At 40.2% G+C, this 12406-nt stretch overlaps 1 protein-coding gene across 1 annotated transcript; it reads left to right on the top strand.

The window, feature by feature from the left end:
• The first annotated feature begins 1937 nt into the window (after window positions 1–1937).
• Pde6h (phosphodiesterase 6H) lies at window positions 1938–10466 on the top strand. Its single transcript, XM_005331881.4, has 4 exons — window positions 1938–2047; window positions 5955–6130; window positions 7168–7208; window positions 9460–10466. The coding sequence occupies exons 2-4, from the start codon at window positions 5997–5999 to the stop codon at window positions 9534–9536; spliced, it is 252 nt and encodes an 83-aa protein (XP_005331938.1). The 5' UTR covers window positions 1938–2047; window positions 5955–5996; the 3' UTR covers window positions 9537–10466.
• The last annotated feature ends 1940 nt before the right edge of the window (window positions 10467–12406 follow it).

Genomic DNA, 12406 nt, shown 5'->3' with positions numbered 1-12406 from the left:
GACAGAACCAGAAAGCAGACGCTTAGAACAGGGAACAATGAATGGCTATGTTCCCTGGAGACAGAAAATAGAGACCAGTTCCTTAGAACTCCACATTGTCTTGAACTATGTTTCCTTCTGCTTATGACATAAATGTTTGGTCTTTTAGTTTGACAGGTCTCTGGGAGAAGGATTGTGACACTCCCCCACTCCCCCAAACCTGCTCCATTAATAATAATAGGATTAAAAATGCTATTACTGACGATTGTGGGTTATCTCTTTCAAGAGTATTGGCGTAGGAGACAACGAAGATCCTGGCACTCTAAATCATTCATTTTACAGATAAGGAAACTGAGATTCAAAGAAGTGGCAATCTTCTCACCTAGCAGAGAAATGGTAAATCCAAACCTGAATGTAGATCTAGCCTGGCACTTTCATGAATGTAAAAATGCATCAAGAAATGCAGATTCCATAAATCTGGAGTAGGGCCTAAAATCCTGCATTTTCTAGGATTTTAGAAATCCTGGCAGGAGATACTGATGTTGTTCCACTTTAAGTGACAACATTCTGGACCACTCAGCCTACAGCCCTTCCCAATGCCCTTAAGAATTAATTGCTGTTCTTCATGAAGGAAATGGAGAACACTATTTGACAGTTTGTTAACAAGCATCTAAATATCCATGTGCCTGGTATGTAGGAGCAGAGGAAGATGTGAATGGTAATGGAGATGCAGAGGAGAGAGGGAGGGACCCACACAGACTACAAACACTTTGCAGCTTGGCAGACTGTTTGCTGCTTTCACAACTGCTCTAATTTTGGTAAAGACCATATATAAGAAACTCTCAAGCTATTTATCTACTCATGTCATCTGTTTGAGGCTACCAATTAATATTTCCCTGCCTAGGAAGGATAAATTGATGTTCTTTAAAATCTTATGAAGTTCAGTTCTCCAATGTGTAGCAACTTAGGAAAGGCACACTAAAATTCACAAGCAAAGCCTACAAGTGACCAGCCCATGTACATCTTGGTTGTGTCTGTTTTGTTGTTGGTAGAGTAGAAGAATGCAAGGTGTTCCCAAGCTTGGTCCTTGCTCTTAGATCCACTGTGAACTTTATAAGCAGTCTTGAATAAATCATCTGGTGTTTCTATGATGAATTTATCAAGTAAGCTTACTAGCATATAAGCTAAGATCTGTTTAAAATCATGTGAAGTAACATATAAATGAATACTAGTGACTAAATGCAATTGGAGGACGAAGCCAAGTGTCCCAGTGAAATAGATCATAGCCTGGGCCCTGCACCCTGAAATCTCTGGTTATAGACAACCAAGCAATCGATTTTCAAACAAATGTCATTGGCTCACAACTCCTAGCTATTACTTGAGCCTCTTCTCTATTAAATGTCAGTGAATTTGATATCACTCCCAACTTGAAGTTTCCATCTCCCAGAGGAAGTACATGTAATTCCACTAAGGAACAGAGATATCACATGTTTTTCAATGGCACTATTTACATGATCAAATCCCTTTTGCTGCAGGAAGTACTGAGGTTCATTCTCTGCAGTTATCTAATGTTCCATAAGAATTAGGCATGTGTGTGTGTGTGTGTGTGTGTGTGTTTCTCTGTGTGTGTGTGTATGTGAGAGAGAGAGAGAAAGAGAGGGAGGGAGGGAGAAAGAGAGGGAGGGAGGGAGGGGTAGAGAGAGGAGTAAGAGGGTAGGACTAAATGTGGGTATGGAAAAGAACAAAAGATAATGGAATCAAAAACTTAAAATCTACCCTGGTTATCAATACTTTGTGTGTGTTTGTGTGTTCAATATCTGCTTACCAATAGGAGGGAGAGCCCTGTCAGTTGTTTAAAGACCATCTCATTATCTGAAAACTCCTAAGCCTGTCCCAGTCTCACCCCATCGTCTTGCAGCTTCTCTGCCCTTGGGTTGGTGTTCTGAGCTTATGACGGTGGGATTAGGTAGCACGAGGGTATTACGGAGAGAGGAATCAGGATGCAAAGATTCTTTTGTCTATCGTGAGGAAGACAACCGGACGGCTTATAGGAGCACCGTGCAGCTCTGTGAGTATTTCTCAACTTCTGGGGAGTCTGAGGAGGATTTAACTGAAGGGCAATGGAGGGTTGATCTGAATCTAAAACAAACAAACAAAAAAAAAAATGGAAGAAGAGAACATTCTGGACCTGTGAATCTGTTCCGGGGCTGGGGCTGAAAATGGGAGAGAACATGAAGGAAATACACTGAAACCTCCTTGTCCTGCTATGTGACAAGCTAATGGGCGAAACTTACAGGTCACTGCAAACCTTGATTACCGAATTCATTTGGAAGGAAACCAAAATGGACCCTCCTCTTTTTGAGGCTTCACAGCAAACAGTTTTCTGGGAAAGGAGGGATCTAGGCCATTAAAAGACCACAGAGTAAACAGTGCTTTACTCCCAGGGTGTGCTGGCCAACTCGGCCCAGGCACCAAGAGGCCCCTGTGAGAGTGTGAGGATAAGGAGACAGGGAGCAGAGTGGGCACCAAGGTTGACCCTGGTTGCATAGACTTCTTCCTTGAAGGCTAAAGTGCTTGTTTGCTCCATTCGAAGCAAAGTACTTGCTGGATTTTTTTTTTTTAAATATCTTTTGTTTGGGTCTTATTTGGTCCTCCAAGTTATTTGCTTTTTTTCCTGCCTGAGCAGGATCCTGGGTGACATCAAAAGCCCAAACCCTGCAGTGGAGTCAATAGTACTGTCCCTTGTGCCTCCCTCTACACTCTAGTCTATTAACAATGGAGTGGTCTCTCTGCCTGCATCTCTGCTGAGAAAAGGGAACTGGGAATTGGGATGGTAAAGCAGCATCAGAGGGTCTGTCTCAAGAACCTTCTGAAATCGCTTTTCTTTCACTGGAATTTGTGGAGGATCATCATCTATAACTTTAAACTGCTGAGCTTTGCTGCGTTGGGTCTAATGGACGATAACCCCAGCCCTTTTTTTTTTTTTTTTTTTTTTTTTTATTGGTTGTTCAAAACATTACAGAGCTCAAGACATATCATCTTTCATACATTCGACTCAATTGGGTTTTGAACTCCCCAAATACATAATACAGACTCACTTCTGTTACATACTCACATTTTTACATAATGGCATATTAGTGACTGTTGTATTCTGCTACCTTTCCTATCCCCTACTATCCCCCCTCCCCTCCCCTCCCCTCCCAACATCCCTCTCTACCTCCTCTGCTGTTGTTCAATTCTCTCCGAGCTCTTGTATCCACTTCTTTCTGTAGAATGTATTTATAATGTTCAAAAGGAGAAGGGCTAGTATTGAAGTAAAAACAGGGAAGTATTCTGCCTCACAAAGGAATGATGTACTTGACACTTTTGGAGGTCAAAAACATGAAACCTCCTCGTTTAGCAAGAGTCGAGACTGTTGCTAGTTTTGAGATTATTCAGCTCCAGGATGCCCTTAGACATTTCAAGGGAAGATCTAAGTATTAGTAATCCCAAATCTAATATCAGTATTTAATACCTACTTACATTATCTCCCTTAATGTTCCCCATGACCTTAAAGGGAAGGTGTTATTTGATTCATTTTATAAATGGAATGAGGTCCAGAGAGGGATATGCAACTTGTCAAGGTCACATAACCAGTTTTTTTTTTTTAAAGAAGGAATTAAAACTGAATCTGTTTGATTTTAAAAGGGCACAGTCTTCACACTGTATTATCCCAAAGGGTAATTTGACAGATCAAGGTCACCTTAAGTCTTCCTGTTATCAAACTCTGGCTCTCAAGTAAGAGGATTCTAATTAGGGTCACCAGAAAACATATGTAATTCCCAGTTAAATTTGAATTCCAGATAAATAACGAATTATTTTCTTAGTATAACTATGAACGTTGAAATACATGGGATACACTTTCATTAAAAACTAATTTGTTATTGACCTGAAATTCAGATTTAACTTGGGTGCCTTATATTTGTATCTGTAAAACCTGGGCACCCTAATCCTAATAGGTTCTCCAGATGAAGGAAAGGAAAACATGGTTTCTTACTACTTTGAAAGAACTGAAGAGTCTGAAAATCTTGAGTCGGGAGAAGTTTTCTAGTTTTCCCTGTGGCTTTGGCAGAGTCAGGATGTGTCAATTGCTAGTGGTACTCTGAGCGTAATGCTGTCCTTGGCCACCCACCACCGAAACCATGGTCCCAACCACACTTGGGAGAGGCACAAACCTTGCCTGTGGACAGGGCTAGAGAGGACCCACAGCACAAGAGTGAGACTTGGGGATCAGAGGAGCTGGCAGTGCATGTCCTAAAGCCACTGAGGGCTTTGTGAGGTGAAGTCCATCTTGTGCCTTCCCTGTGGTCTGATGGAAAAGTCTCAGGTCAGGATGCGAACACCCAAGGTCTACTTCTTTATCAATTTATTCACTCACTTGACCAATGCAATGTATATGGCACACTGTGGTGCATCTGGCTCTGTCATGGGTTCTGAGATGACAAAAGTGTTCTCGAATTGAAAAGCAGCCTTATGAAGCCTACTTCAGCAGGAGATAAAGACGAGACTCATAGCATGAGCAAGTGATTTAGGTCCTTGACCGAATTCGCCATCCTGGCACCAGCTCACAGATTGGTCAACGCATTTCCGTTGAACAAATTGAGGATGACAACAAATTGAGAAAATGATAACAGAAATTGAAAACAGAAAACAAGGACAAAAAGTCTTGGAGGCAAGGATAATAACTGAAACCTGATTTTCAAAGTCGTAAATAGGGTAAATAGCGATGATGGGCTGGAGCCGAAGACTGTAAGGAGAGCTGAGCTAAGAACATTAGCATAAATCTGTGGCAGGCACAGTAAGGGATCCCATGCAAACAAAGTCCCCAAGCACTAGATTAGGGAAGAGGTTGGCTCAGGGTAAGAAGTTAAGGCTATTTGGAAGTTCTTTAGAGCTTTCCAGAATCTTCCTTCTCAGGATAAGTTTAGTTGATGATTGTGAAAGAAATAGAGAAAGAAAAAAAATGTCATTCTAAAACTTAGCACTTTTATTTTAAAAATTTGTCTTTATGGATACTTTTTAAAGGACAGTGTAACATGTCTGTAACCAAATTAACCTGGGAACACCATAGTGGACAGGTCCATGATATGGATAGGAGAAAATGTTGAAGATATCTGAGAATCATGGCTGAAGTACCTGATGTCTGGGTATGGAGTTAAAATGCAAGCTTATTACTTGATCGCCTGCATTAAGTTCACTATTTGTGCCCGTGTCTATTAGTTTCTCCTATCCAGATGGCTACAATGTCACCTCCCAGGACTAAGAGAAGAGTTTCTGGGTCACCTGAGGATTAGATAAAATAAAGATATACAGGAACAGGGGCTGGGGTTGTGGCTCAGCAGTAGAGCACTCACCTAGCAGGTGCGAGGCACTGAGTTAGATCCTCAGCACCACATAAAATTAAATAAAATAAAGGTATTGTGTCCAACTACAACTAAATATATGTATATATATATAGGAAGAGAGCTCATTAAATATAGACATTTAGAATCAGGTTATTTTATAGCTGGCAGGAAGAATTCATAAAGTTTGGAGCCCATGAAAGCTGTAATAAGCTGCAGGTATGGTAGATAGTCCATTTTCCTCCCTGGACAAATTGATGGGACTGGTGGTAGTGGAGGGCAAGTTCACCATTATGATGAATTCACATAGAACTTGAGAAGCTCATCTCTCGGAACAGCATATACCTACATTTTTGAGATTGTAAGTCCCTTGGTGGTCAGTTTACACCCCAGTACATTGAATGCCTCCATTGAGTTAGACCATATTTTCTTTAAAATCTCTTTAAACTACAAGCATCTCTCCCCTTTTGGTGTTAATTTAGAATACTGAACTTCTTTTTCAAAATGCTTGTCTTTCCCCTTTCAGACTGAAGGTCTAATAACAATCATTCTTGTTACTGGAACAGTCTTCCTTTTTTCTCTCTCACTGTCCAGAGAGCCCCACGGGGAAACATCAGCCGACCAGGGGCAGTCAAAATGAGTGACAATACTACTTTGGCTCCTCCAGCGGCAAGCCAAGCTCCTGCCACCCCGCGTAAGGGGCCTCCCAAGTTCAAGCAGAGACAGACTCGCCAATTCAAGAGCAAACCTCCTAAAAAGGGTGTGAAAGGGTAAGACCAAAAGGAAAAAGAAAGCCTACTGCTCCCACAAGACTACTCTGGTTTTGAGAAACTAATGCTCCTCATGTTGAACAGACTTAACACAAATTTCCACCCCACCCTCTGTTTTCCTGTCTAACTCAGGCTTTGCTGAGTCATGTCTTTAGTTTTGTAACTCTTCCCCTCCCAGTTCGCGCAGGTCCATGGCCAAACTTATCATGTGAAATGGAGCCTCTCACAATAACCTTGGATTCGACCTTCCAGGATTTTCTTGACCACCCTTTGTTGACATTCCTTGTGCTTTAGTACTGGAATACTGAACCACTGGTCATTTCCAAAAAAACACGATTTATTTTTATGTTTTACACTTTGATGTCTTCAGTTCTTTCTTTTCTCTCCCTCTCCTTGAAAAAATCCTGTCAACACACAGCTCAATTCAATACACCATTCATATTGCTTTTGAACTCTGAAACTTTATCCTTACTTTCATGTTTGCTCTATGATTAGTATTTAGCTATCATAATTTGACTTTTCTTTCTTTCTTTCTTTCTTTTTTTTTGGTATAGCATTTATTAATTTACATCTGTTCCCCAAGGCTAAAATCCCTCAGAGGAAATTTGTTTATTGTTTTCCTTAACTTTCTGTGACTTACATGATGTTGGGCACATAGCAGATGCTAAGTTAATGCTTGTGAATGTGAACAGGCAGATGAATTGAATCTAAGGGTCTTTTGTAAGTAGTGCTCTCTAATTTCAGTTTCCATTTTACAGAGTGAAGCTTGAGTAAGTTGTCCTCTTAGTTATTCTTTCTGGTTTTCAAATGTCTTAGATTAAAGTTTCTAGAGAAGAAAAAAAAATCTCCCTCCAGAGATATACTAAGTCCTACTGGAGTGACATTCACTTTGCTCCAGTTCAATGCGAATGAAAGAAATTTCTCAAAGAAGAAGCTACTTCTTCTTCTCCCTTGAGTCAAGAAATTGTCCATGTGCATGACTCCAGGATCCTTTTAATTGAACTCAGCTAAATGTTTCTTTTATTCTTTCCACTTAGGTTTGGAGATGACATTCCAGGCATGGAGGGACTAGGAACAGGTGAGCCACTCACAGGTCTAAGTGAGAACCTTGCACTTAGAGTTTCTCCTCTTTACACACTTCAGGCCTCAAGGGGCAGTTGAGAGTTACAAGGAATACCTAAGGCAGCAGAACCTTCGAGGACATAGAAATGTGGGGATTTCATTTACCCTCCTAAGTAAATACATATGTGACCAGACACAAAAACCCTAAAAGAAATCAAGGAGACCCAAAGTTTAATGAATCCCCTTGTTTTATTAAAGAACCTTTGAAGGTATATAATGGGCAATTGTAGATTTTCATGGTAGAAAGATTCTCAGAGTTTGTCTAGCCCAACTTTACTTTTCAGGAGAGAAATCTGAGACAGAGGAATTAAGTGACAATGTGGGGCCACAGAGTGAGGTATTGGAAATAAGACAAACTTTCCACCCAACCAGGCAAACCACTTCTTAGCAACTTCCTCTTCTTGCACATCCTCTAGCACCAAGAACAGGACCCTGCATGCAGGAGGCATCCAATACAACTTTTTTAATTGGCTAGAATATTTTCATTCTCTGGATAATGATCATAACTAATGTACCCCAGGAAGTGTATGTCATCCTATTTTAATAGATTTTATTTCTTATAGAAGTTTTATATTTAGAGAAAAATCAAGTAGAAAGTCCAGAGACTTCTTCTATTCCACTTTCCTCTTTCCCCTCATGCACAGTTTCCCTATTGTTAGCATCTTGCAGTGTGACACGAGTGTTATAGTTGATGAGCCAATACTGATACATTATTATCATATTAATCAGAATCTGGGGCTTACAATAGCTTTGGGCTAATTCCTTGTATGATTTTAAGTGTTTTAATTAATACATAATAGTTGTGTACCCACCATTATTGTACCCTAGTTTCACTGCCCTAAACAACCCCTGTGTTCCAACTGCTCATCTCTCTCTCCTTCCTCCCAAACTCCTGACAACCACAAATATTTTTTATCTTACTTTTGCCTTTTCCAGGATATCATATAGTTAGAATCTAACAGTATAAAGTTTTTTTCACACTGGGTTCTTTCACTTATCAATATTCGATTAAGGTTCGTCCATGGCTTTATGTGGCTTGACAGCTCATTTCTTTTTTATTGTTGAACAATATTCCATTGTATGAACATACCACAGTTTATTTAGCCTATTGAAGGACTTGATTTTTTCCAAGTGTACACAAGTCAAGCCATTGTCTATGCTTGAGCATGCACAAACACACACACACACACACACATATTTGTGTGCAGGTTTTTGTGTGGCTATATGTTTTGAACTCATTCAACATGGTTGATAACTGGTGACACTCATAGAAATCAGTGTTCTTACCAGGAGATACTCAGTGTGTTTGCATTCTATATTCAGTGGGACCACAAATAGATTTTCTAGTCACTTTATAATGGTCATTTGTTGTTCTAGGTTAGTTGCTTCTGTATTTTGGCCAGATCAGCATATTTGCTTTAAGCTCTAGAAGACAGGCTTAAACTCCCAACACATTTGGAACAATGTAAACAGATTTATTCTGAAGGAAGATCTGAGGTCTTTGACCTGGTTCTAGTCCCATATATATAACTGGTTTGATTGATTGATTGATTGATTGCTAATTGTTTACTCTGGGTATAAGCCAGCTTCTTTGTAATGGGGGATAGTAATATCTGAAACAAGCAGCTGAATTAGAAGGTGCCTTGAGATTGCCTGTCAGTAGATGATTTGACATAAGTTTCAAAATGTAGAGGAACTGAAGAGTGAGTCAGAGAAACCCAAGGAACCCATTTGGTAGGAGTAAGACCACTGATTCTCAGACCCCAGGGATTTACAGTGCTTCCAATTCCCTTTTTAATCTTTGACCTGACTAGAATTCCACTTCTGCTTTCTCCATGGGAGTTGAAGTTTAGGGAGACTCAGTGAGCCATACCCCACAGTGTGCTCCAGTCCAAGCCATTGTCACCTTCCCAAAGAGGATACAGAATGAAACCAACAGAGATACCCGGGCAGTGGGGGCAGCAGAGGTGGGGACAATAATTGTGCAATTGATGGGATTCTTCCTGGGCTCTAAGGCCAGTCTGGATAGCTTCCCAGTTGCCAGGGGGTGATGAATAGAAGGGAGGAGAGAGGTGTCTCTGCCTGAAGGGTATCCTTTGCGTGGAAAGAAGAGGCTCTCTTACACACACACACACACACACACACACACACACACACACACACACTGGATGAGGTTGTCTTACATATTCTTCTTTCATCTCTCGCAGATATCACGGTGATTTGTCCATGGGAGGCATTCAGCCACTTGGAACTGCACGAGCTTGCCCAGTTCGGGATTATCTAAAGCACCAGGGGTTCTGCCAACGCGCAGCCACATCTGCTGTAAAATTGACTGCTTTTGCTCTATTGTTCTGACAGAGGCTTAAAATTCAGTATTTAGAAGGAGTTTCTTGGACTTCTGTGGTCATTTTCCATCAGTTACCAAGTCGTTCTCTTGGTGTCAGAATCTCTCTTGCAGCCCATAGCTCAGCTAGGAGTGAGATTGAAAACCTACTTTTGTTGGGTGATTTTAAACTTCACCACCCTTTCTATCAACTGGTTAGAAGCCATCAATATTTCTGTACATTTTGTTTTATGTGTAAGTTTCTCAAATCTAATTTGCTTGGCATTCATTGTAATTAGTAGTAGAATTTTAAGATAGCACGTCATTCTTCGCCCCTTCTTATTTTAAGAAAGGAGACATTTACCTTGAATCTTATGGTGAAATTGTACTAAATACTGCATACAAATACTTGATGCCCTGTTCTGAGAACTAGTTAAACAAAGAAGGCACAGTCACGTGGAAATAGGCACACGATGCTTGTGAAAGAGTACAAGATTAAGATTCAAGTCATAGTTTTGCTTTGTCAATTTCACTTTCTTGGTCTATATTTTATTGAAGTAGGTTATCCTGAGGTCCCATGTAGCTCTGAATTATACAATTCTATGATAGTTGAAGACTGGACACTTAAACTCACAACTCTGACAACATGAGTCTACTTTTTAGTGCTCTGTTTCGGAAAAGTTCCTATTTATAGTCTCCCTTTGGTGGAATTATTCTGTCCAATGGCTTAAGGTGAGAGTCACAGCTTATTTGTATATGCATCGGCTGGATTTCTGTACATTTATAATAAATCACTTTTAAACCATTCGTTTAAAAGCTTTATATGCTATAGATGCAAAGTACAGATAGTCGAACCCTCCAAATAAAATAAAAGGTTTGCTTCACCTCTAAGGTTGTGTCAAATGGAATGTGCACATAGTTATCTTTTCCCAATACTTTCAAGGCGCTTGTGCAATTTGAATACTGCCTCTGTCTGACTTGGATGCCTTGGTACTAACAGTATGGATTTCTTCATTTCAGTTTCATAATCTGTGGTTAAAAAAAAAAAAGAGTAAATTAACTGAAAAAAGAAGGGTGAAAGAGAGGATAGAGAGATTCTAGTCCTGAATCTACCAGTAAGTTGCACTGTAATTTTGGGCAAAGACTCCACCCTTTGGACCCTCCAGTTTGCTTGAATTTGATAATCTGAGGTTCACGGTAGCAATAAATTCTGAGAATTAGAGGGACTCAGTAGTCAAGAGAATTTACTTTTGCTATTGGTTTTATATTATTTATTTTACAAAATTGACCGAAGTACTTATTGACCAGAAAATTAGAAGTACAAAAGAAAAAGGAAGATATAAATTAAAAAGTGGAACAATGACATGCACAGAGGCATAGTGGTAAGTGTGTTTTCCCCTTTAGCAGGAACTCCTGCCTCCACCAAGGCACCTATTTTCTGTCCCTCCTGCAAAAGCTGGCCCTACCCCTTCAAGTCAGCCGCGTTTCTTAGCCAATGACTTCAGTCACCACTTGTTCATCCCAGGCTGTCTTTTATAAAGTATAGGAGGTCTAGGTTCTTCTGTGGCTGGATGAGAGTCTGATCTGCATTTTGGTTACTTTGAAAATGTTTCTCCAAACGTGAAACAATAATGTTGAGAAAACAGAATGCACACAAAGGAACATATCCATGCTTCTGTCCGACGTGGATGCTTTGATACCAACAGGATGAGTTTCTTCATTTCCATTTTGTAAGTATATCAGAAGTTAATCCGTCACAAAATTTTAATTTTGGAGAATTTTAAAAAATCTTCAGACACCTTCCTGATAATAAGAATCATTGAGGATTGCTTGTGCAAAGCATACAAAATTTGGGTCCAAACTCAAGATTTTCTGTATAAAAATCTCCAAGGGAAGGATCCTGGAGTTAATTATTATTAATAAGTGTCCCAGGTGATTCTTTGATTTGTGTCATTTTGAAAACACCAGGAAGTCCTAGCCTACATTTTGCACATTAGAAATTAGATCATTCTTATCATACTGCCTCTATTAGCCAATCAATTTGCTTCCCAACAAAATATGTGAGAAAAGTGACTAACGTTTAATGGATTCCAACTCGTAGACTGTTTTGTTGACGGATAACATGGAAATACCTCACCACTCCTTGGTAACTCAGTTAAATGCTTTTTGCAGAGACTGTCAGAGAGTGTAGACTTTAAGTATTGAATTGACAGTTTCAAGAACTACGGGGCCAAATGTGCACTATTATTGCCTATTACCTGCTGCTGCCTCACTCAGATACCCTCCCTCCAAAGTCCTGTCCTAAACTGCTTTCTCTGACTGGAGTAGGAGAGACCAGGGAGGGAGAGAGCTTTGGTCTGGGCAGGCGGAGCCAGGGGCCTGCCTTATCCTCCACCCCTTTCTTGTTGGTTGCTGTAGTTGGGTAGAAGTTGAGAATCAAGGTGCTTATGATTTAGGCCCTTCTGCCCATTCTAGAACCCAGCAGCCCTAAAGTCAGACAGAAAAAATTATGCAAGGAGGAAATGCTCCTCTCAGTACTCCACCCTAGGCAAATATACACCGTGGTTCAAATAACGGTCACTGTGTGTTGACTTCTATTGTGAGGGAAGGAAAACTCCCATCAACTGACAGGAGAAGAGAGATATTTTCTTAACAACTAAAGGAGTGAATGGAACACACACACACACACACACACACACACACACACACACACACACCACTTACACATGCACAGAGGAATAATCAGTAAAAACAGTATTTAATACCAGAGAGAATGGCAATCGCACTTGACTAAACAAAAGAAAAACCAACACGATGAGAGCTAAGAAAAT

This window comes from Ictidomys tridecemlineatus, chromosome 6, assembly GCF_052094955.1.
Source record: "Ictidomys tridecemlineatus isolate mIctTri1 chromosome 6, mIctTri1.hap1, whole genome shotgun sequence".
In the NCBI taxonomy this organism is placed as follows: Eukaryota; Metazoa; Chordata; class Mammalia; order Rodentia; family Sciuridae; genus Ictidomys; species Ictidomys tridecemlineatus.
This window is presented reverse-complemented; position numbering and strand designations above follow the sequence as displayed.

Bases quoted from the DNA above. Each gene is read 5' to 3' on its own strand.
- Pde6h (XM_005331881.4), top strand. From the start codon at position 5,997: ATGAGTGACAATACTACTTTGGCTCCTCCAGCGGCAAGCCAAGCTCCT. The intron at 6,131-7,167 runs GTAAGACCAAAA...CTTTCCACTTAG, and splicing joins CCTAAAAAGGGTGTGAAAGG to GTTTGGAGATGACATTCCAG. The intron at 7,209-9,459 runs GTGAGCCACTCA...CATCTCTCGCAG, and splicing joins CATGGAGGGACTAGGAACAG to ATATCACGGTGATTTGTCCA.